Raw genomic sequence first — 25,783 nt, forward strand, 5'->3', positions numbered from 1 at the left:
AAAGAAGAATAATTAATTCTTATAAATTAAAAAGAAGGTAAAAGATTAAGAAAGATAAAGTAAATCAGGGTGAATTATTGAGTATGTTATTCTTCTAACCATGGGTAGAATTAGATAATGTTTAATGCTTTTAATTGTTCTTTCCAGCTTTTCAAACAGAAGGGAAGCTATATCTTATTTTGGATTTTCTCAGGGGAGGAGACTTGTTTACACGCTTATCCAAAGAGGTAAACTTTCTTTATTTGAAAATCATATATTAATAAAACTTTACTATAAATTGCCTATATATATGGGTGGTTTACTCTTTGTAAGCCAACTTTCACTGAACGAAACTGTAAGTATATTTTTAACCAGTAATGTTTTTGTTTTGTTTTTTCCTCACAAATAGTCATTTCATGAGAATGCTGTTGGTAATTTACATTGTCTAAGCCTTTTTTTTTTTCCAAAAGCAGTAGTCTTTCTGTATTGCTTTTTATGCCTTGCTTAGATTTTCTTCTCCTATTGCTACCACAATTTGATGTGTCAGAAAGAACATGAATTTATATTAAGCATGGATTTTCAGAAACTTTCAGTTTCTTGTAGAGATTTGTCTTCCTGAATATGGCTGTACTAAATATTGGATTTTTTTTTTTTTTGGTAGAGATAACATCAGCAAATACTTCTGTACAAGCTTTGAGCTTACATCTTTTCTTTAAATCTACAGAAGTGAATATACATACTATTTTAATTCTTATAAAGGCCGTTTTCTTAGTTCAGTTTTTGTTCTTCCCTTTCTACAGTTAAATCTCAGGTTGCATCTTGGGGGTTTTTATCATCATTCTAGGTTTTTTGATAGTCTTGGAGAAATTCAGGCATTTGAATTTTAATCTCTTTGTCTGGAAACAAAATGTTCACATCCAATGAAGAGGTAGTCTCATTCTTTAAATGTTTCCATTTTTTTCAGTTTTGCTGCCATGCATCTTTTTCTCTTGACCAATCAGGAGTAAATAACCTGTTTTGCAGACAGTATAATGTAGTACTGTCTTCAGAAGTATGTACTGTGAAACAGTATTAATGATGAAATGCTAGGTTTTGTATAACCAAACATTGAACTGCTAGTTGTTTTTTAAAAAAGAAGGGGAGGGAGTATTATGAAGAACTATTCTGCAACAACAGTCGTCTACAATCAAATTCTGGATTATTTACTTGGTGCTAATACAAGCTTTAGAGATTCTGCGTGTAAAATAATTGTTCTGCCTTTTTCAGGTGATGTTCACAGAAGATGATGTTAAATTTTACCTAGCGGAATTAGCGCTTGCTTTAGACCATCTCCATAGCCTTGGAATAATATACCGGGACCTGAAACCAGAAAAGTAAGAATCCACTGCAGCAAATGAAGCACATTAATTTGATTTGTATAGCACTTCAACTACTGCACTTCTCTTTCCAGCTGTTAAATTTTAATTTTATATATTTATTACACAAACTGAACAGGAGTGGAGATGGGGGAAATTTGTAGAGTTCTTTAATTTAAAAAGTTGGATTTTATTTGTAATCAAAAAGGAGTCTAGTTTGAGTGATATGCCAAGGACTATACATTGCTGTAAGTAGAAAGTGTACTGAAAGGTGTGTGCCTTTACAATGAATGAGACATTTTTAGCATTTTTTTTGGTTGCTAATGAATTGCACTTGAAGGCTTAAAAATAAGCCTTTTTTCTAAAGCTGATTTTTAAAATATACTGGAATAAGAGCAGAATGGAGTTTAAATTTAAAAGATGAAAATAGTATGTTAAGTGCTTATTTAATCTGTTGGCAATCAAGAAATTACACTGAATTTAAATTAAGCTTGGAACTAAAAACTCCAGTGTAGTGTTGCCCTTCAATAACTTAGTTGTATCTGTCTCATTCAAAGGATTGAGTCCTGTCTCCTGTTCTTTTGTCTTCCGTAACTTTTTCAGTGTTTGAAGATGTAAAGAAGGAAATGCCAGTAACATCATCAGTAAAATTTTAAAACATTTCAGATAAAAATGCAAACACTTTAATGTATGCTCTAGTATTTGGAAAGGAGCCTACATGAAAACACAGCATGTGCGCCTCCTCTATTGTGCTTGATAAGGTTGTTAATACAACTCACTGCCAGAACATCTGAAAGTCTGCTGTCCTTGATGATACCACTTCTCTGTTATGGCTATGTGGAGAACCTAAAAAGTCTGTGAGATAATTGTCTCATGCCAAGTATTAGCAGAAAAGAAAATGAGTATAACAAGCGTTATAGAATTTAGCTGTTACATAGGACTTCCATTACTATAGCCTGTTCTTTTGTGCATCTTTTAGAAATAAAACACAAATTTTAAAATGTCATGCCTTATTTGACAAGAAGGAGGATTCATTCTCAAATCAGAAACTTGCTGACAGTTAGTTTCAAGGGGAAAAGAATGAAATCATAGTTGTAAAAAGCCAAAGTAACTGCTGCCTCAAACAGCAAAATCTTTTCATCTTTTCATTTTAGGCATGCAGAAATTTTTTCAAAAGTTGAAATTGGAAGAGATAACAATAACTCACAGACTATACTGTCAGGCAATTTCCCACTATGGAAAGTGGAAGGAGGAAAAGGGTGTTGTATATCTAGTTTGTCTCTCATTGCAATTAAATGCAGTGGTTGTTAAGGGGAGTTGGTGTCTCCCATGTGTGGCCCCTTATTTTTGTGATTGTAATAAACAGGCTTTTACTGTGGGGCCTGTTGGATATAAGTTCTTTGGTACGTGAGAATATTTGTTAATGTTATTTAAAGTTGTAAACATTCTTTGAAACCATAATTACAAATTAATGCACATTTTGTGTACATACACGAGCGTAACAGTTCTTGGTCAGTTTAGGAGTAATAGAAATATATCTCTCATTACCACATCTAATTAAAATAAATACATATGTTACAGGTGGCCAAAACTGAAAATTCAAGCTAACTTGCTACATTCCATGCTGAATTTAACAAAATAGATGAATAAAAATCTGATATACTGAATCTGTTTCATAACCTTTAATGAGAAAGAGTTAAAGGATAAGAAAATGTGTATTTCCAAAGTATCTCCTCCTAATGATGCATTTTCATGTGCTCGCTTCTGTGTCTTTGTGCTGATCTGTCAGTTCTCAGATGTTGTCAATATGCTGTTTGAAACAATAGTTAAGATTGTTAAGATTGTTTTTTTGTTTGTTTTTTTTTTTAGCATCCTGCTTGATGAGGAAGGACATATCAAATTAACAGGTGAACAGAAGGCAATTGCAACATGTGGATTTTTCTGTTCATAATAGTCTTTGAATCTCCCTCTTTTTTTTGTTAGAGCAACGCAATGAAATCAACTGTTTTAACTAGTAGGTGCTTCTGCTGTGGATCAGATAGCATAATTAATTTGGATTAGATAAAATATGTATGATATTGTTTTGGAAATATATCTGACATTGTGGCCCTATAAAGTTTGGGGGTGGGGCTAGTTCCTGTATGTGTATTTAGGCATGTATATTCATGACTGATAAAAACATCATGTTTCACATTGTGGTAAGGGTATTGCCCATTACTGATTCAAAGTAAAAAAAAAAAAAAAAGACATTTTGAACTATTGTATTTTCTTCCAGATTTTGGCTTAAGTAAGGAGTCGATTGATCATGAAAAAAAAGCCTACTCTTTCTGTGGGACAGTAGAATATATGGCACCTGAGGTCGTTAATCGACGAGGTCATACACAGAGTGCAGACTGGTGGTCTTTTGGTGTTTTAATGGTAGGTTTCTGGTAAATGCAATAATAACAATACTGCTTTACGAGGTTTGTTGAAATAAATATTTAAATGTGTAGGGTGACCTTTAAATGAGTTGTAACTACTTGAAAATTTTGAAGTACTTGGAAATTAATAACAGTAGATTAACACTTGGATCAAGATTGTGGACTAGGTCTCATATCAACACCGACAATATGCCTTTGGTTATTGTTGAATTGAAATACTATACATCTATTGTGTTTCAATATTATGGAGACTAACAGGAGTACTAAAATATACAGGACAAATACTGTCTTCCAAGTTGAGTAAGACCTTTAGATCCAAATCTTAAATATAAACTTATTCACAAGAGGAAAAAAAAAAAACAAAACTGAGCAATAACATCTTGAAAAGTCTCCAGTGTAACTACAACTTGTTAGGATAATGACAGCTGTTGTTTGTGCATATCAGAGCTAAATGTAAATGATGCCGAGCTGATAGAGATGCTCAGGAGGACCCACCTTACAGTGTTTCTGCAAGGAGCTAACATCTGCTGAATTGTAGATTCAGGGGGAAATATGTGTATTAAATATGGCTTTGGAGAAAAAATATATATATTAGGAATGCTTAATGGCCTTTAACATATATAATTGGTGTGCTTTTTTGCTGTGAAGTTAAAAATAACTGTTTTTAAAGGAATTTTTTTACTGCTTCTGTAGTACATCTACAAATGTAACAGTATAGTATGTGTGCTTTGTAGTACAAGAAGGACTTTTGTGTCTGAAAATGTCGTCATATCATATTTTAATCATCTAGAATGCTGTTGTGATCTGAAAACTGACTACGTAAAAGTAGCACCTGATGACTAAACTCTCCCCAGACAGACAAGCACAGACACACACTCAAAACTACTCATTTTATCATTAAGAATGCATTTAATCATTACTGTAGGCTTTGAGTATGCAGTCAATTAGAGGAAAATTACAACGTAGTAGCAAAATATTTCTGGTTGATGATAACACAAATATAGTTAAACTTCAGCTTTATTTGATACAGCTGAAAAATATTAGTTTTGTGCTAATGAAGCACATGTTAATGTTGAAAATTGCTGAAATATGTTAGACTTGACTGCTGTTGTTTTCAGTCTAAATGCACTGCATTTTTAAATACCTTGGCTTCAATTTTAAATATGAAAATATGTCCTCAGAGAGCAGAGCCTCTAAATTAGTACACAGAATGCAGTGCTATTTTCTGAGACATATTTTTCTTGTGTGTCTCTAGTTCAGATGATAATTTTCATAGGCAATCTGTATCTATCCGCTCTTAATTCAAATCTGTGTTGAAGAAGCAAGGTGTTGGTGGCATAATATGAGTACACAGTATCTAGACTGAGCAGAAGTTATAGCGTAGAAATGGAGACTAGGAAGGTAATCATTTTTCACCCTGTCTCCTGCTGTAGGACATGAAGTATGTGTAAACCATCATTGAACAGTAACTTTTAGTATGTTCTTAAAACAGTGGATATTTTCATGGATGCCAGACATCTGAAAATGGTCGTTTAAAGCTGAAGCATTATAGATTTGTAGAGGTACTCTCCTGCTGAAATAAATAACAAATGGTAACTACAGAAGGCAGATGTTGACTTCAAGTACTGTTGGGCTGTAGGCATTGGATTATGGTGGTGTTAAGCAAGGAGGGGTTGGAGTGGAACAAGTAACACCTGTTGAGCTGTAATGGGTATACTTGTAACAAATGAGAGCTTGCAAAAGAAACTCTTCATTATTAATGTAGGCCAATCTAGACCAAGTAAATATTAAAATTAAGTATAACGTGTAACAACACAAATTTGCTCTTAAAAAAAAAAAAAAATTCCTAAGTGTAGATTATGAATCAGATCATTCTAAAACTAAAAAAAAAAAAAAAAAAAGATTTTGATAGTTCTGCTTTATGGCAATTATGTAAAAACAGTTGAAGTTGAAAGTACTGCTTTTTTGTTTTGCCTGCGTATTAACTTCAAGATTTTATATAGAAGTTTGTAGGTAAAAAGCAATAGAGTACAAAGTATCTAGGAGCCCTTACTGAGAATATTTTTTTAGGATAGTAGGAAATTTAAATTTTAATAAAAGAATTTCAGATTTAAGAAAATTACAGTTGTACATTATTCGCTGAAATTATCACTGTGAATTTTTAATACTTAAAGATTGAATTTTTGGCTCATAACGGAAAGATTAGAGGACATCTTGTATTTAGGATGGCTTAAGCTTGCAGAAGCTATTCGGAGAATTATTTTATAATTACTTCAATTTTGATGGCTCCAGCTGTATGTCATGAAATTTCATTAGACTAAATTGTTTTGCAGCTCTTAAACCAAAAATCAAGATTCCTGCCACAGCACTGGCTGCCATGTCTGCTGCCAGATGGCTTTCAGTACCTCAGATCTGGTATCCCTGCAGAAGTTCTGCAGCCCAATAGAAGTTCCTTTATTTTTATCTATTTTTACTTGGTCGCTTTCAGAACAGATCAGTATTTTAACAGTGTCTATTGCCTTCTGCCAGGCACTGTAGATTGTGCATGCATGTACTGTGTAGCTCCTACGTGTTCCTTCAGACTTTATTTCCACTGTATGCATACAGTAACCAGTTTTTCATCATGCATGTCTTTGTCAATCAACTAACTTTTTTCCCTCTTCCAATAAAGACTATGTATTTGCTGATTTTAAGCACTTTAATATTTTTAAAATATCTCTGCGTGAGGACAAATTGTCACTAACTTTTGAAAGGGGAACCTTTTTCCCCACTCTTGCCCTCTTGGAAACTAAAATATAGTTGTGTAGCTCAAGTTTTCTTTTAAGGCAGAAGTGGTACACAGAACAATATAGGCTAAATTGTTCAGGTGAAAGCATGTCGAGCAAGGTATCAATCTAGGAAGATGTTTTGCAGCGTTAAAATAGCAGAGGCTGCTATTCAATTTAAACTGTACAATGAGAAGTTGTTTTGCACAGACTTGATTGTTAATATGCATGAATTTTGGAAGGTTAAGATGCTGAGTAGTTTTGTCAAAAATTAGATTCTTGTCCAGGTAATGTAATTGATGAAAGTTTTACTCTATACAGTTTGAAATGCTCACTGGTACTCTACCTTTCCAAGGGAAAGACAGAAAAGAAACCATGACTATGATTCTCAAGTGAGTACACTCTTATTTATATATCTCATCAGGTATTCTACAGGGATGCCCTCCGGGCTGCAATATCTAATTTCTACTCTTCCCTCATTTCCAAAGGTACTGGTAAATCCTCACTCCCTATTAATTCCCTTTGCCATCTATCTAATTTGCCTTTCTATTCCTCCCCCTTACCAGGTACAAAGAATTTCATAGCAGTTCTTTTCATCTATAATAACAACTTCTTCAACCATATTATCTTTCCCATCTATAATATTTTAACCTTCTTATCCTTCTTGATATCCTGTACATTTTTTCCTTGTTGTTTTGTTGCTTTTTCCTTTTGAGAAAGTATTTTCTCTCCTTTTCCTTCTCTTTCTTACCAGCTCCTTACCCTACTACTTTATATTCACTGCTGCCAACAGCTTGCTTCCCTGAAACTTCTCATATACTCCTATGACTTACCCAAGCTCCAATTTTCCTCTTTGCAATTTGCAGTGTAGGTTTTGCATTAGCTATATTGTGGAAATTGCTTTCCTTCATGCAGTTTAACGTACTTGTTTTTGCTATTAATGGCTGCTTTTTTTCTTTACTGTTGCCCTACATCTTTTTTGATCTAATACAACCTATGACGCGATATTCCCACATTCAAGACTGTAATCCAACTCTGTGCAAACTATTCTGTTTTATCATATCATAATTTCACTTCTGTGTCAAAAACTTTTTTTTTACTAACGCCATTTGTTTTTTCCCAGAAGCTCATAGGAATGTTTCAATATTCTCATTTGTTTCTTCTTTCATAGTTAATTGGCGTCCTTTGTCCTATTACCACTAAATATCAAAACCAGCACTACTTCTACACCAACAGCCTGCTTTTAAAAATTCTTTCATATTTTTCTAACAAATTTGCATGTGAAGACTCCTTGAAAGCGTACTCGTCCTGGCTTTTGCATTCATAGTGCATGTACATGGTTGTTCTTTGCCCCTGCTTTTCTTTCCATATTTGTGGGTATATTTAGTGGTGCTAATTTCTACCACTGTCTCAACACCGTGCTGATTTACATCTTCATGTCACAATTATTAAGTGTTTTTAACTAAAAGGCTCTATTTATTCACAGCAAGTATAAACTAGTTCTGCCCACCTTCTGTTTACAAGAAAGTAGTCTGAGATTGTTCAGCTGCACTCATACTTACGTTAAGAGCCATGCTTTTTTTATCCATGTCTCAAATCATGTATTTCTCTTCTTTATCTACCTGTCTGCATGTGATTCCACTATTACTTGACAATCTTTCCACTGGTGCTTCAAAAATTTTGTTCAGCTGGCATGTAGAATATCCTCCTTGCAAGTTAACTGACATTCGTAGTTACTTTCAGATTTCATCTGAGCATGCATCTCTAATTCCCTTTCCAATTTCCCTCAGCTTCTGGTCTTAACTGCTACTTGTTTCAGAAAGCTGTACAAAAAATGTGATGTGAAGTAAAGAATTTTTAGCTATCTTTTAATGTGCAGTACATCAATTCTGTACGTATGTTTTATAGGTCACTCCAAAAGTAATGCCTCCTGCTTATTTCCATGGAAACGACAACAAATACAAAGAGTGCAATAACACTTAAAAAGAAACACTAAAGCAAATTCTCAGCTACAGAACACTCATTTTCAACATAGTTAACAACATTAACTACACATTTTTCTAGTAATGAACAAGAGTTTGCATGCCTCATTCATAAAAAAATCTGTGCCAGCAGAGGTGATCCACTGTCGCCACTGCTGCAACACACAACCCAGTGCCTCACTGTGCTCACATCCATTGTTTGGTCTCCGTAAACGTTCAGGAAACATTGCTGAATGTCAGTGGGTGCAATTTTTTTCTGCACGCTGGAATTCAGTTCCACACTTCTGCTTTGTAGATACTTTCATGTCAGGCACCATTTGTCAGACTGCCACTCTGCTGCCATCTGTCACATGGCAACAACATGTAATGCGATACTGGCTGGAAGGTTCAACCTCTACTGCTGTACCATCAGCATCCACTCTGATGTCATGGGCTTACATAATAAAACATGAGGCATTACTTTCAAAGCAGCACTCAAACATACCTATATACATACAAGTCTGTTTTGCTGTTGATAATATGAACAACTGAAAAAAGTAAATTATATTTAAAGGTTTCTAAGTTCACATTTTTTGTCTGGCCCCATAAATATTAGTGAATGGCAGTATGTTTTCTTTTTATTTTGTGTATAATAGTGAATACACTCCTTACTGTTTTCTTAACTGTTTAAAGTGAACAAGTGTGCATCTGAATTCATCTTTTCATAGTGTATCACTAAGATGCAGCACTTTTCTTACTTTGTCCTTGAAAAATCTGCAAAAAATAATGCATTTGTCTGACAACATGTTTTACTGGGCTCCTTATTTCTTGCTGAGACATGTTTTTTATTTTTGTATGTTTTACCTGTAACTGAGAAACACTGCAATTTGAAGAAACCATAGTTTGTAGCAATAAAGTTAACTTTTTTTAATTTTCTCCTTTACTGACATGGTATGCCTTCATATAAAATTTTGTCTTCATCCATCAGGAATGTCAGGAAAAAAAAATTGCTGTCACTCATGTAGTTTATAAGAAATAGAAATTTTTATAGGAAATCTCAGCTCACAGTCGGTTTGTTCTTTCTACTGTGTCCAGTGGCCACTGAGGGGTTTTGTGGAAGGTGCTCCTTCATGACAGACAGAATGCATTCACAGTCTCTGTGCTTTGTGTTAACGTCCTCTTACTCACTCTGTTGTGGACTGCAGGACATACTGGTCGTCCAGCAGTTCTTCTAAATGTTCTAGCTTTGTTTATCAAGTCGCTTTGGAAAGATGAATTGTGGTTATGTTTTTAACCAAGCTTTAGATATATTTGTTTTTTTCTAAGCAGCTGATCTCTCAGGCTATGTTCCTGGAGTTGGAGCTGTTTTGCATTATAGTGGTAGGGCAAAGATTTTCACCCACGTGACACTGCAGATTTTTGTCATATTTATCTGTTCTCTGTTCTTCAGTAACATTGTTTTACTTAAAATGATACTGTTAAGCTTCTGCATAAGTGTTCCTTGCTTGCATGTTACAGTATAGCTCAGTGAACAGACTTGATACCAAGTGAAAATGCAAAGAAATAATTGCACATAAAATGCATAAGAATTCACCTGATAAAGAGGCATAATAATCAGGGTAACAGCAGATGGCTTTTATCATTATACTGCTGGTCCTGGTCTGCTTGTAGTATATTACTGAAGAGTCCCGAGGAGATAGATTTTTGTTGTTATTGGTTTTTTTTCCAGCTTTTTCATGCAGAAATGAATGGCAAATTTATTAAATTCTAGTTTAAAAGCAATGAATAGTGAATTGATGATGGTGGTTACTGAAGTGACAGAGAGATGAACATTGACAAGTAGCTAGAATGCAAGGCAAATCATGTCTTCTGTAGAAACACAGAAAGCTTGTGTGTGAATTGCTACAGACAAGCTACAGGTTAAACAAGACATAGACAGGAGGGAATTAGATCTACCCTGACCACTACCACAGTTAAAAAGGGGGGAGAAGGGGGGAATGAAACCTAATAACAGTGAGAAGATTGCGAGTGGATGTTCAACATTACATGGAGTGAAACAAAAAGAGGTGACAACTTCAAAACAGAATGAAATAGCAACTGCAAAAACTAAAATCTAGAACTTCATGACTGGTAAGGTGCAAAGTAGTATTTGAAATTCAATGAGGAGTGAGACGGGCGAAAAGAGGAGAGTAATCTTTCTCTTTTTACCTGCTAATCTTGCAAGATCTGTCCTACCTTTATTCAATTTGTCTTGTATTTTTCTGCTCTTTGCATGGGTGTTCTTAATGTACGTCATATGTGGTTCTTTTCTTACACCTTCTAGAATGTAGTTTATCTTGCTAGCAGAATGGGTCTTGCTTGATGTCATTTGTTTAAAACTTTGTTTAAAGGTGGATCAAAACAGATTACAACAGTTTGTAAGTTGTTATCCTGTAATAATTTTCAGCTTTTTTTACATCTTTTTAAACATTTTTGCATCTTCTACCAAAGTTACTAAGTCAATACTTAAAATATTGTACTACTCAAAACAGAACAAGTTGAAATTACACGTTTACATGACTGACAGCACTTTTGCTACGTTTCTGATGTCTGAAGGCAATTTCTCAGTGAAGCTATTTTGTGTGAATACAGACTTGCTGATTTGTAAAGGGCAGGGAAAGTGCAAAATTAATTCTTAGCTTAATATGTTTGTATGCTATTAAATATTTTTGTTTTATAGGGCCAAACTTGGAATGCCCCAGTTCTTGAGTCCCGAAGCACAAAGTCTTCTGCGAATGCTCTTCAAAAGGAACCCAGCCAACAGATTAGGTAAAGTGTTTAATGGAATGTTTTAAATTGGATCATAAAATTGATAACATAATAATTATATCGACTAAATATGTATGAGGCTTCTTGCTTAAAATAAGCTTCAAAGCAAAAACGTAGCTTGCCTGTTTGCTTTTATGATGATCAGCCAAACATCATCTTTTTATGTGCATTTCTAAAAAAAAATATGTAGTAACGAGAAATAATTTTCTAGTAATCCTTTTGACCAAGAAAATAATTATTCCTTTAAAAAAGGAGCGGGTCCAGATGGAGTAGAAGAAATTAAGAGACATCCATTCTTTTCCAAAATAGATTGGAATGTGAGTATCTCATTTAAAAATAATAATAATTAAACTTCTTAATTAAGAAGTATTTGTTGGTGTCATGAAACTTTTCAATTCACTCTGACCTACCTTTCTCTTTAGAAATTGTACAGAAGAGAAATTCATCCCCCTTTTAAACCTGCAACTGGCAGACCTGAAGATACATTTTATTTTGATCCTGAATTCACGGCAAAAACTCCAAAAGGTAAAAAGAGAAGAATTCAACAATTTATGTATTTAAAAATTAGAAATACTGTTGGCTGCGTCTTGTTCTTGCAGGTTTTGCTGGGCTAAACAAATACTCAAAGATGAATTCCATATTTCATAATATTCCATACTTCATAAATATTTTTATAGTCTTGAGTGCTATTGAGTTGTCCTGTGTAAAAATTGAAGTAATCCTCACCAACAAAACATACAGATAAATTCAATTTTTTCATCTAAATCCCAAGTAATCCCAGTTAATTTAAAGATTATTCTTGTCTTGAATGCAATACCCTGTGGTGTCATTTAATTGTGATGGTGTCCTTACATACTATGTGTATATGGAAACTTAGTAATTTCAGACTTTGGGTGATAAAGTTGCTGTTTCAGAGCAATCTGATTCTGAATAGTTTAACAAAGACTCATTCAGAATATGATAGAAATTCTTGTCTTTAGAAATTGAGGGAGTTCCAAATTTGTGTACTCTTTCTCCATAAATATAAATACTCTGCTGTATGGAAATATTTTCTGCCCAGTACCGTTTTTGTATTATAAAATATTGCCTGTCAATATTTCAATTTTGCGGTATTTGCTTATCAATTGTGGCTATAATTAGGATGTGGAAATAATTCAGCACTTGTATTTTAGTACTGAAAAATGCTTTATACAAATTGTGGTTCACGTACTTCACAGAATAAAGTTGCATTTTGCTCTTCAGTATAGCCTAACTGCATCTCTTCATTTTAAAAATTATGCTTTGTAAGTAGATGATGTGTTTTTCAGATTCGCCTGGTATTCCACCTAGTGCTAATGCACATCAACTTTTTCGCGGATTTAGTTTTGTAGCTATTGCATCAGATGATGAAAGTCAATCAATGCAGACAGTTGGAGTGCATTCAATTGTCCAGGTGAGTACATCAACATCAGAGGGGGGAAAAAAGAGTCAATTATGTAGTGTTATCCTCTCTTGATGGAGGGGATGTTTCCTCCATTGTAAGATGAGGTACCATGGCAATGTCATTATCAGCTTTCTACAATAAAAGTAAGGATCAGATTACTTCATTCAAGCAAGATCTCTAAAAGCGCAGGACCTTTTTTATTTCTGAGCATCTGTGAGTGTGAGCAAGCTTCAATCCAGAAATGAAAACATTCTATCCTTCAAACTGTAGTTAATCTTTAATATCAAGCCGTGATTGCGTGGTGAAAAGGAATATAGGCAGCTCCAACATTTTGTTCTACAGCTCAAAATATTGATTACTATAGTGCAGATAGGGAGCACTGGAATACAATTGCAAATTCTGCCTAGATGTTGTGGACTGCTGTATATTTTAGGAATATGTTCAGCCTCTTCCCGAACCAATTTGAATTAAATGTGGTCAGCTGTGACATTTTGTGGCTGTTTGTTTATCTTATAGGTCAGTGTTGCAGTACGCACAAGCTTTGGCTTCCTGCTGGTTTTAGGATTACTCCAGTAGTGTCTCCCACATTAGTAATTGTGAGACTGTTAATTTTAGTAGCCTAAAGTGGCTGCTATTTTTATACATTCTCCTACTTCAAGTCCTGCTTATTTTTGGACAGCAAAGCTTTGGCTAGGTGCAGTCCTGTGTGAACAAGAAAGGGGGGCTTCATGCTTGAATGAGTAAGAGGCGTGCTTTGCCTCCTTGTAAGACTGAGATCATTCTAAAAGCATGCACTGGGTAGTTTCCAGTCAGCAGGATGTAAGCAGATGCGTCTACAGGAAAAAAAAGTTGCTGAGGAAAACTAACTGGTGGCCTAAGCTGTGGTGAAAACTTCTTATTGATGTATAGGTAGGAACAAAATGGCAAGCTGTGTGATCAGATTTTCTTATACTTTCACTGCAGGGATGTTTTGTAGCTGAGTGGCTTTTATTTCTTCAGTCTTTTTACTCTGTCTGGAGTAGTTGTAATACGCTTGTTTGTGCACATTATGTGTTTCACTTGTAATGAAATGCTGAATTTAAAGGGTTCATAGATCCCCTTTTATTCTAAGAGGCTGTTTGATTTGGTATGCATGTCAGAAAGACTTCTGGTCCAGAAGTCTTGCTAACAGTTACCAAAAGCTTCTATATGCTCCTTCTTTCCCACATACTTTTGTGGATGACGTTCTTTTTCTTTGTATATGATTTCCTTCTCTTGTAAAAGTCTCTCTCTGGTGCTTTTCCTCTGTGCCCCTCAGCCACTTCCTCACTCATATTTCCTCTTTTCTCTGCAGCAGGATACCCAGATGGTTTCCTGCAAATGCTTTGCATCCTTTGCACAAACGCCTTATATCAGAAAGCCATTTCCTTCCCTTACAAAATCGGAACACTTCTCCTTTACGCCTTTTAATTTCTGTGAAAGGATTTTTGATTGTTGTTCTATGAAATTTCCAGTTAATCTAATCATACTGAGCAACATCTGAAATTTCTAGCTGACATTTCACATGTAAAGAAAAGAGTCGTCTATTTAGGTGATGGAAACAATTATGCTTTTTTTTATCACTAACTGTAGTCCTCTGATCTTCTTTTGTCTAAAAGATTTTATCCACAAATAAATAAATCCATAAACAGAAAAACATTGCATTTTCAGTTTGGAAAGTACAGTAGGCATGATTTATGATGTATGAGATAAATTACAGATACTAACATCAAACAGAAGGCATTGTCTGTTGAAAAAGCTTTTATCTAGTATAGCCATCAGTTTAAAATTTGAAGCAAGTCACTAAGAATTCAAAAACCTACTGTTAATGTAGATATCAATTTTTCATTTAGAATATTGATCAATTGATAATGTTATTTTGGTAGCAGTTGCACAGGAACAGCATTCAGTTTACTGATGGATATGAAGTAAAAGAAGATATTGGAGTTGGATCTTACTCTATCTGCAAGAGATGTATTCACAAAGCTTCAAACATGGAATATGCTGTAAAGGTAACTACTTTGTTATAAAACAAATTTTCCAGGATTTAGCATCATAAATATAGGGTGTCGTAGACTTATTTACTGTAGAGGACATACAATATTAAAATAATTTTCTTAGCAGGTACAGATTTTAGATGTAAATGGGTTATACTCATCAAGCAAACAGAATAATTACTGCAAATTTGTATATAGACCTGCCTGCAATAGTTTTGTTATCTGTATGCTGATTTGGGTGGTGAAAAGCAATCTTTAGTCCTTGAAACTGTGTAATTACAATGAAATTGATGGGAGTAACATGATTACTTTTAGTAGAAAATGTACTGCAAAAAAGCTTACATTACTTTCCATCATTTAAAAAGCTATTGTAGATTCCTTTTATTTAAACATAATCATATGGAGGTGTTTATTTTTTTGCTTCTAAAGTAGATTCATAAATTGTTAGATACAAATTCATAATAGCTGTGTATCTTCCTGAGTGAACTTCAACTCTTTCTTTGCTTGCTAATTTTTATTTTAATATAATTCTATCAGGCTTTGTAGTAGTTCTTCGAAGACATTAGCTTCTTAATTGCTGAAATCAACAGAATTCACACAAGAGCAATAAGTCTGTTTTTATTGTCTTTCTACATAACACTGTAGAACTGAATAGTTACTAAACAGAGGTGTAGATTAGCAGACTTTTAAAGTGGGGGGGAAAAGGGGGGATGCTAATTCCTTGCTATGAAGTAATTATTTTCTTGAATTGTTGAACAATTCACTACTTGCATATAAAATGCAGAGATAAATTCAGAATGTTTTACTGTATCTTTGCGCTTAATTTTTCTGCTGGAAAGTCTCCAAACTCAATTTGGTAGTTACATACTTGTAATTATCCTGGTTCTAGCCAAGAACAGGTATTACTTCTGTTTTTGCAATGTAGAGTAAGTTCTTGAAACTGGAGGAAAAGCACTGGCATTAATTTTCTAAGCTGTAATAGTTATTGTGTAGATTGCTTTGCTTTTCTGCTGCTTCTCTTGTGGCTCTATCCCTCAAAGAATCATGGAATGAAAGAAAGAAAAAAAAAAAAAACAGCATCCAGTCTGCTAGGGTGATGCTGGTAGCAGAAGAGCTTTATGATGCCTAGAGAAAGGAGGGGTGAGATAAAGAAGACATGAGAGGAAATTCTACAGTTCAGAAGGAGAAAAAGGGAGAAGGACTACTATGAGTATTTGATGAAGAATACTTTGTAAATAGAGCCAAATAATGTTTTGTTTGCATATGGAAAACATCAGAGCCTGATAGCAATTCTTCAGAGATTCATTAAGAACTTCCATGGTAGAATGCTTGTCTGAATTAACTTTGGAATTATTATTTTTTTTTTCTTCTTAACTCTCCTCTCTTTTGATGCATAAATACTTGTTTGAGATCAGCTTTTGGAAAATCAGTTCCTTAGCGTCTGGCAAAACTGGCATCTCATGTTAAGTTAGGAACTTCCTATTTTATTAAATGATGGGTGACTGGAGTCTCATCCACCAAACTGCCTTGTGTAGTTTATCACTGTCTGAGGGATCAGCGTTCCTTGTTGTGTCTTGCAGTTACAGTTTAACTTTGGTTTTTATGTTCCATACCCTTTGCCAACAGTGATAAATATTGCTTATGTGTGTCTGCTAGTAAGCACACCGAAGTGCTGCATGATACTATATTCACAAAAAGATTTTTCCTTGTGTATATTTTTGTTCTTAACAGATCATTGACAAGAGCAAAAGAGATCCAACAGAAGAGATTGAAATCCTGTTGCGCTATGGGCAGCACCCGAATATTATTACCCTAAAAGATGTAAGTGATGTTTTGAAGTCATCCTTTAGTGCATTGTAGTAGCATGCAGCTTTTTAACTTGAGAGATGGCAAACTACATATTTTAGGCTTGTTATTCATTTTCAGTAACTCAAGTTTAAGATTTAATTTGGTTTCAGAATCAAATTGTTATAACACAACTTATTCAATTTGTACTGAAATTGCTAACTGTCCTCTTTTAGAGAAGCTTGTATTTTTGTAGAGTATAATCTCAAGCCATCAAATAGTTTGTCCTTGAAAAATCCTAATACAGAGGACTTGATGTTTGAGACAGCATAATACTCTCATTTGTTTTATGGACAGTAATAAGTATCTAGTATAGGGTAAAGTCTCCTAATATCTGTGGTTACCACTTTTGTTTACCACGTGTCTATGCCTAGTCTTTGATTAGAGGTGTGTATCAAGCTATTTTTTCCTGTATTATATTTGTGACTATGGAAACACTTCAACTACAAAACACAAATAACGGAAGTTGAGAGGTAGAGATCTTTCATAATGAGCACTAGATGCTGATGATCTAAGAGAAAAAAGAAAATTGGATTTCTCTTTAATTATGCATTGAAGTATGAAAAATTTAAAAAGTATATAGTTAATGAAATGTTTAGTCTGCAAGAAAGTATTCTGGTCAAAACTGAGCTAACCTTTTCCAGAAACCTAAGCTTAACTGAAAGTAGGTTCACAGGTATTTTGAAGTCTTTAAAACAGTATCTTATAAATATTATGGAGATGGATACTGGAGAATTCAGCCTAAAGTTTATCTACAATAGTTTTTCTTCACTTTTTTGATACTGTGGTTTTGGCCCTTTCTTGGGAGAACAAAAGAAGTCACACACAAGCTATTCCACCATATTTCCACCATACCTTATTGCAGGTTGGATATCACAGTTACAGCCCCACATTCTGTTTGCTCTGTTTTGTGTGTTAACATGGAACCTGCATCAGCATTCCTACTGCTTTTAGTGCTGTGTGCTATGTTCACGTATTCATTTATGAGAGATTATGTTACTGACAGGAAGACAAATACAAGGGTTACTCTGAGTGCTTATCTGATGAATGATTATTTATTTTGTTGAGAGGAGAGAATCCCAGGCAGCCTTGAAAAGTTGCCTGTCACACCAAATCTTTCTACTCTGTGATTAATTCTTCATCGTGGTCAGTTGTCTTCCAGTAGGAGCCATCTTTCATTCAAACTAGCTACTATATACGAAGTGCAAGAAGTGACTACAAAAAAAGCCTTACGCCACAGAGGAAGAGAGAACTGGCTGTATTTTTTTTATTATTTCTACTTCAGGGCAACTCCTTAAGCAAAGTCTGTGGAAGTATGTCTAGTGCAAAGAAAGAGGCATAGGATTCATATGCATTAGGAATTTGTATGATGTCCATTGCTGCAGAAATTTTATGTTCTCTTAATATTAAATGTATGGTGTAAATTGTTTTTATGTCCCAAACTACAGTGGTATGCATTAGAGGAAAGCATAGAAGTCTTTAGCCGTGAGACCTCAAACTCATTGAGAACATAGTATGTTATTACACAAATAAAACTTAATTTTGATTTGACTCAATTTTGCAGTCTGTTCCATACCAAAATTTAAATTTTTCTATTTAGAAATTCTGAAATAAGATACTTCAGCATTTAAGTGTGTGTCTTGGAAAGGATTATTCTGCTATAAATGTTTTTCTTTTCTTGTCTTCCAAGAATAAATGCAGAAATACTTGAATTTAGATGAAGCTGGACATTGTCACTTTTGTTTGGCCTTTATGTAATTTAATTATGAAAGTATTTGCATTAAAACAGTGGATGCTCAGAACACCTAATTTTTTTTTTTTGTCAATATAGGCTTCTTTAGGGCTTTCCTTCTGTTTGTTATTAGTGGTCTTTTTCAGGTACACAGCATGTAAACAGAAGGAGCTTTGCTTTGCTATGTCAATGTCCTTCTTACCTGATACCTTGCCTTTGACAGTGCCAGTAGTGGATGATTAGGAAACAATGGCAGAACTGAGAAAGCACAGAGCTTCCTGTGGTCCATTACCTAGGAACTTCTGTGCCAGGCCACTATATGTATTTTATCCTATTTTGCTTTTTAGTTACTATTATGTAACAGAACTTTTGACCCATTTTGAGTTATTTAAAGCATTGGCAGAAAAGATTCTTCAGAAGCTTTTTTGGAAACCTGAAAACAGTTTATCCAGTCTTCCTGTCCAAGTGCTTGTTTCTGACATTAAAAATTGGAGGTTTTTTTTTCTGTTTGTGAAACTTTATTTCACTTTATGAAACTGTTCTCTCTCCATGATATAATACCTTTATTCAGGTGCCTATATCATGTTGTTTTTACTATGTTTTTTTTTTCCAATTTGCTTGGTAGGTGAGACATACTGACTCATCTTTAGGGTGTTCCAAGAATTAATTTTGAAAACTGACATCATGTTTATGATCTTAACATAAGGCTGTACGTCTGTCTGTGAAGGAAACTTCACAGAAGCTTTTATTCAGTTCAAACAGCTTCCTGGGATTAAACGTGTTAGAGAGATCAGGGCAAGGAGAGAGGTTGAGGTGGGCTTTTTATTTTTTTTATTTTTTATTTTTTTAGGCAGATAAAACCGTAAGAGGCTAACAGTTGTAGCAGCCAAAGGCAAATTTGCTCATATATCCCTCTGCAGTGCTGAGATCTGTGATGTGTGCTTCATAGTACCAAGTGAAAGAAGACTGTTTTAGTATTTAGAACTCTATCATCCTACTTTTTAATCCTTTGGGATATTTAAATTTGTCATGTAAACGTGTTCAGATAATCAGTCATATTTAACAGGGGGGAAATTACTTTTAAATGAGAACTTTAAAAACCAGTCATGTCATCTTTTTAAGGCTATAAGCTTGTAAAAGGCTGCAGAATTATCTAATGCTCTTCTTGTTTAAATTGATGAGGAAAATTTTTACTAAAGAGAACAAAACCTTCTAAGCCAAGAAAAATACAATTTTCAAACTGAAAGCAAATTGTAGTTATTCCAAGTATTAACTAGCATGTATTTACCAGATACTTTAACAAAGAAATTGGAGTAGAAACTTTCTTAATTTAGCTGTTGCCTATTCCTAAGTGTATTTTGCTATAACATGGATAATTGTTTCTATTTAAACATAGCTAGTTTTCACTTTGCACATATTACAGAAGAGAACAGTACTAACGTCAGCAAGAAAAATAGGTTGAAGTAATGATACAGAACAGAGTCTAAAATGTTTCATTACAGCAGAAACCAATTTCTGAGTTAATTCAAAAGCAAAGTGGAATTAAATGCTTAACCATAGCTTAAAATGTGTTTTGGTATAGTTCAGTCTGTAGTGCCCCCTGGTGATGCTGTAAATTATTTCTCAATTCTTACCAAAGAAGATGAGAGCCAGGCAAAAATTAAGTATTTTTCCATAATTAAAAGCATAGATTAAATGTGTATATTATTTATAGTTAGGTATAAGCTTTATGTGCAGGGCAATGTGCAAGTTGAAGCCTTTTATATAACAGGCTTCTGTACATGAACTTCAAGACTGGCTTCAAGTAATCTGTGTACTCTGTTCTTTTATTTTATCTAGCTGGTTTACTTGGGGTGATCTTGACATTTTCATTGCAGTTTAGTGCAATAAATGCTTCTAGAATTAGCTCTAGGGTTGCTTACTTGAACTAGATTCTTTTTTTTCCAGTTTCTCCTGTGTCTTGTTTAGGGTTGTCTTTTTTTCAGCAAAACTATTTGAGGGAAAAATACATTATTATTCATACTTATCTTGAAATACACACGTGACTGTTTTTTCTGTTATTTCATTACTGTAGTACTTTTTTTTCACTTGTTTTTCTGAAGATGACCAATGTTGTTTTTTGGTTAGTGAGTGGTGTGAGAAATGTGAGAAAAGTAATTGAAATAACTTATCTAATGGAAAAAGTGGATGTTCCTGTTCTGTGTTTCATGCAAAGATAGATAAGAATAAATATTTTGAAAGTTTACATCTTTATGCACTTTTTGCAGGTGTATGACGATGGAAAATATGTATATGTAGTAACAGAACTTATGAAAGGAGGAGAACTGCTGGATAAGATTCTTAGGCAAAAATTTTTCTCAGAGAGAGAAGCTAGTGCTGTTCTGTTCACAATAACAAAAACGGTTGAATACCTTCATGCACAAGGGGTAAGTTTTCATCTCATAGAAAATCCTTTTAATGTTCTTCTCTTTCAGAAGTATATGCCTATATCTTTATATGTTCTCGTATGCAGTAATTAATTAATTTCTGATACAGTTCCATTGCAGCAGGATTTTTTTTGTGAAATCATAACAGTCCTCATCAGTTGAGTACATGCCCAGGTAGCAGCAAGGGTGCAGCTGTTTCTCTTGTCCTTCATGCACGGTTTGAGCAGTTCTGTGGAGTATTCAGATAATGATGAATAGGATATAAGAAGTAAGCCAAGATGTGATGGAGCTATTGTGTCCCTGTTCATTGCAGGGGAGTTGGACCAAATGTCCCTCACATGTTCTTTCCAATTCTAAGAATTCTATGATTCCACGTGGTGCTAAGAGCAGTGGTGTTGTCTAGACCTAGTAGTGTAGTCCCAACCCCATGCCATGGTAGAATCTTAACATCTATCAGTTTTCACCTGTTACTCTTGTCACTTCTTTCACTTCTTGTTTCTGAAGTTTGACTTGTAACTCCTCCGGTAGTAAATGAAATTAATTTGGAAGTAGAGAAAGCAGTTCAGAGATTGAGAAGGCAAGTGTGGCAATTGCATGGTAAGGATGACAAGGTATGTCACATTTTGAAGTAAACAAGAAGGTGGAGGGTAGAAGAGAAAAGGCAGAAAGCATGGTTACAAGGAAAAAGGTGAGTTCATAACACTATGCTATTATCTGAGAAAAGACGTTTCAGAATGGATAGTACTCAAATTGTTCTAAGGAACACACAATAGTTCAGCACACTTTTCTGGGAACTCTTATTTCAGAAAGTTTATGATCCAAGTTACCTTGTCCATCTTACTGTGCAAGCCATCACTTCATTCAAGCACTTGTTTGTGAGTAGGTCTTTGAGCCGACATGCACTAAGAATCTTTGGCCAACAGCATCCATTGCAAAGTACAAGTAAACCTTAATGCTTTCTGTGGGGTTCCTTCTAACCACGTGTGGACAGAAAAGACCTACTGTCTTCTTGTCAAGTAGGGTATTTTAGGGGATTTTGATCATTTGTTTACTATGGATAGTTGGAAATACTGACATAATTAACTTGCATTATATCGTATGTCCTTTCAAACTTCTGGAAATTTTTGCATTTCCTTATTTTAAGGACACTTCAACGTAAAAGTTGGCCAGGGTGCAAGTAGTGAGCTTCTTGGTAGCCTAATTCTCAGCTATTGTTGTTTCTTTGGATGCTAGAATAGCTTATTTAAATATGGTATTAGTAATCTGAACAGATTCTGAATCTGTGTGTGGTCTCTGCAACACTTCCTAGAGGGATCTCCTCATGGGCATGCAAAGGATACATTTGAGCTGAAAACTTAACTAAGCACATAAAGAAATCTTCCTCTTCAGGTTAAATAATAGTTCCAACTCACTCAAACCATTGTAGAAGTATTATGGCTTGTGTAGAGCAGCTAAGGGCTGGCACAGCAGACTCAATAAAAGCCACAAGCAGGAAGTATCATGTCTTGGAGCAAAATAGTTCTGCATGCTGGTAACGAGTGACACTGATAATCAAAACATGATGCTAGGAAATAGCTGGAACGCTGGAGTGTCCTTAATATTGTTTTGCTGTTGTCTCTTGCTGGAATATAAAATGTAATTTCTGGTTGAAATGTTAATCTATGCAATGTGACATATTTTTAAAATTCACTTTTGGGAAAGCAGAATTGCACAAGAAGGTACTTTATTCTTTAACATCTGTGTTGCTTTATTTGTGGGATTTGGATTTGAACTAGACTCTTACTCTTTCTTGCATTGAATTGCTTCCCTTTATTACAAAACAAAAAAATGGCCTGTGAAATCCACAGTTCTGTGCTGCCTTTATTGCCCACTTCTTCCTCTTACGATTTATTTCCAAAAAAAACAAATAAGAACAACTAGAATAAAACTAGAGTAACTTTTCTTCTGCCTCTCTTGGATTAGTAAGATTTGTTCATTATGTAGAGTAAAAATATTTCTAATCTCCAGAAAATGAGGCTGTCAGGAGTCAGTTCTTTCATACATTGACATCTCAAGCCATGTTCCCCTTGGTGTTCTACAACTCTAATTCCTTAAAGATTTTACCTTTTGGCTTCGAAGATGCTTATTTCTGTTTTAAATATTTTGTTAAGTCTAAGAATTTCAAAGTTTACATGCTTAGAAAAGTCTCTACTACGTAGACTCGCTCTAAGTGGCTGTATGATCTGCAGACCCTCTGCAGTCTTTTACTACTTCATCTTGTGTTTCCTGAAACATTGCTAGCATATAGTTTGTAATCTGTATAGCTTACTTTTAGGAATTTTGTTTTTTCTCATTCTAGCGTGATTACATCATTAAAATATTTCACCATGATCTTTTCTGAGTGTTAAGTGAGCGTTCTGTTTATCTTTAACGATGGAGAGCTGTGTTTAATATAAATTAAATACATAAAATAAGACAATCAGAAATATTAAGGCCTTCCTCATGTATTTACTTAAATTCTCAGTAGAAGTTTAAATCCATTATATGTTTTAGAGCCATATGTACTCCTTTCTATACAGGGAGCTGTGTTTCTTGAATCCTTAAGCTAATTTGTCTTTTGCAGAAAACAGAGCAGATATAACATGCCATCTGATTTCAGTGACTGTCCTTGCACTTTACAAGTTTTATTTAGGCATATTATAGCATAGCTTCATATAAGATCAGATTAATTCTTCCAGAACTTCAGCAGATTTTACTATTTTTCTGAAGTGTCTTACGTCTCAAATACATAAAAAGCAGGCACTGGGGAGCTGGTATTAGCCTTTATGAAATGTTAGCTCATTTGGAGATTATAATATTCTGTATTAAAATTCCTCCTCAGTCAGGCCGTAGGTGTTTGCACTGAGATTATTCAATTTAGATAATCCGAATTATAGAATGTTACTCCAACAGTAACTGATGTGTAGCTGTGTGATAGATTGGTGCTCCAGTAGCTACAGATATTCATTATTTCAAAAGATATTACTAGCCAGAGAATCATAGAATCATGGAATGCTTTGGGTAAGAAGGAACTCTTAAGATCATGCAGTTTCAACCCCCCTGCTGTGTGCAGGGTCGCCAACCAGCAGACCAGGCTGCCCAGAGCCACATCCAGCCTGGCCTTGAATGCCTCCAGGGATGGGGCATCCACAACCTCCTTGGGCAACCTGTTCCAGAGGATCACCACCCTCACAATATAGAATTTCTTCCTAATAACTAGTTTAAATCTATCCTCTTCCAGTTTAAAACCATTTCCCCTTGTCCTGTTGCTACATGCCCTTATAAAAAGTCCCTCCCCAGCTTTCTTGTAGGTCCCTTTCAGGTACTGGAAGGCCGCTATAAGGTCTCCTCAGAACCTTCTTTTCTGAAGCCCCAGTTCTCAGGTTCTGCTCTAAAGAGCTTTGTAAGTACAGCATGCGTGTTAAAATAAGAAATGCATGCAACCATTAAAACAAGACAGCTTGAATAGTCTGCATAACTAAATTTTTGCACTAAGCTTGTTTTTGCTGAATTCTTCCTTTTGGTGAGGGGTATAATGAAGGGGAGGCGAAGTTTCCGTATGAGATATTCACTACTCCAGATACCCTAGTCAGAATGCTATAGCTGATAGAAGAAGCTGGAAATTAGACAATGATTACTGATGGCAGGTATTAACTAGAATAGATAATTAAAATAGAAAACCTATTCCTGTTTTAAGCTTACTGTATTTCATGGTTTGTTTTGTGGTGTTTTTTTTCCCTAGGTTGTCCATAGAGATCTGAAACCCAGCAATATTCTTTATGTTGATGAATCTGGTAATCCAGAATCAATTCGAATTTGTGATTTTGGCTTTGCAAAACAATTACGAGCAGAAAATGGCCTTCTGATGACTCCGTGTTATACAGCAAATTTTGTTGCACCAGAGGTAAATAGCAGGGTAGCTTATATGCCTTGATTTCTTTTGATGGGAACACACCTAGTTAGGTGTTTGTTTCATTCTTCTACAGCAAGTGAAATAAGTTCAAAAGCATTTAAGAATCTGAAATCTTGGTGTTTTTATAACATAACCAAAGCATTTCTAAGTACTTTTTTTGCAGAAAAATATTTGTCTCCCTCAGGTTTTAAAGAGGCAAGGTTATGATGCTGCGTGTGACATTTGGAGTCTTGGTGTTCTGCTTTATACTATGCTTACTGGGTAAGGGTTTTTTGTTTGTTCGCTTCCTTTGCTTTATAATAGCAAACAAGAAGAACAGTGTATGTGAGCCCACTGTGACTGTGTTTCTAGAAGGGCACTGATTAATCTCAATTACAACTTTACTTTCAGTAGAATCCAAATTTGCAGGAACTGATATCTGTTTCAGGTGTTTAAATTCTGCTTTATTGTGATTTAAGTGTAAAAATTGTTTTGTTTATTTTTCCATGTTAGAATTAGCTGATTAAACAGCATATATTTTGAAGGAAATATGTTGCAAGTGCAATTGCAGTGCTTTTAAAGCATAGTTGTGAGGAAAAATCAGCTACTGGATAGTTTGAAGTGATGTACTTAGGGAATAATACAGTAGAAATACATTAATGTATGCAAAAGAAATTATTTGTATAAAAGGTGATAAATAACTAATTCAGCAATGGTTCCACGAGTTTAAAAGATAGCTGCTGTTGCACTTGCTAAATAGGTTATTTCATGCTGTTTTTTTCTAATCTTCTTTTTTTTTTTTTTGTCTTTAAAAATTGTTTGATTAAATAGCTACACTCCTTTTGCAAATGGTCCTGATGATACTCCAGAGGAGATCTTGGCCCGGATAGGTAGTGGAAAATTCTCTCTGAGCGGTGGTTATTGGAACACTGTTTCAGATACAGCTAAGGCAAGTATATTTGCTTTGTTCTGTGAGAGATGAGAAACATACATCATCAGCAATGTATTTCATTGAAGTATAAATCATATCATATATCATAAATATTATCCATTGTTATTTTTAACTACTGAGCTGATTTTTTAGAATTTTTTCTGTTTATGATCCTTTTCTGTTTAACAGTCGCTTGCATGTAGGATGAAAATT

At 34.6% G+C, this 25,783-nt stretch overlaps 1 protein-coding gene across 1 annotated transcript in view; it reads left to right on the plus strand.

Moving 5' to 3' along the window:
• Positions 1-25,783, plus strand: part of RPS6KA3 (ribosomal protein S6 kinase A3) — a 40,202-nt gene that overhangs the window by 9,044 nt on the left and 5,375 nt on the right. Inside the window, exons 2-16 of the mRNA XM_010726167.2 lie at positions 148-227; positions 1,246-1,352; positions 3,204-3,241; positions 3,610-3,752; positions 6,841-6,911; positions 11,200-11,288; positions 11,541-11,605; positions 11,711-11,813; positions 12,596-12,720; positions 14,616-14,741; positions 16,458-16,547; positions 20,571-20,729; positions 24,490-24,651; positions 24,845-24,921; positions 25,471-25,588. Of these exons, the coding sequence (XP_010724469.1) occupies positions 148-227; positions 1,246-1,352; positions 3,204-3,241; positions 3,610-3,752; positions 6,841-6,911; positions 11,200-11,288; positions 11,541-11,605; positions 11,711-11,813; positions 12,596-12,720; positions 14,616-14,741; positions 16,458-16,547; positions 20,571-20,729; positions 24,490-24,651; positions 24,845-24,921; positions 25,471-25,588 (1,553 nt within the window). The remainder of the gene's footprint in view (positions 1-147; positions 228-1,245; positions 1,353-3,203; positions 3,242-3,609; positions 3,753-6,840; positions 6,912-11,199; positions 11,289-11,540; positions 11,606-11,710; positions 11,814-12,595; positions 12,721-14,615; positions 14,742-16,457; positions 16,548-20,570; positions 20,730-24,489; positions 24,652-24,844; positions 24,922-25,470; positions 25,589-25,783) is intronic.

Source organism: Meleagris gallopavo, chromosome 1, assembly GCF_000146605.3.
Source record: "Meleagris gallopavo isolate NT-WF06-2002-E0010 breed Aviagen turkey brand Nicholas breeding stock chromosome 1, Turkey_5.1, whole genome shotgun sequence".
Lineage (NCBI taxonomy): Eukaryota > Metazoa > Chordata > Aves > Galliformes > Phasianidae > Meleagris > Meleagris gallopavo.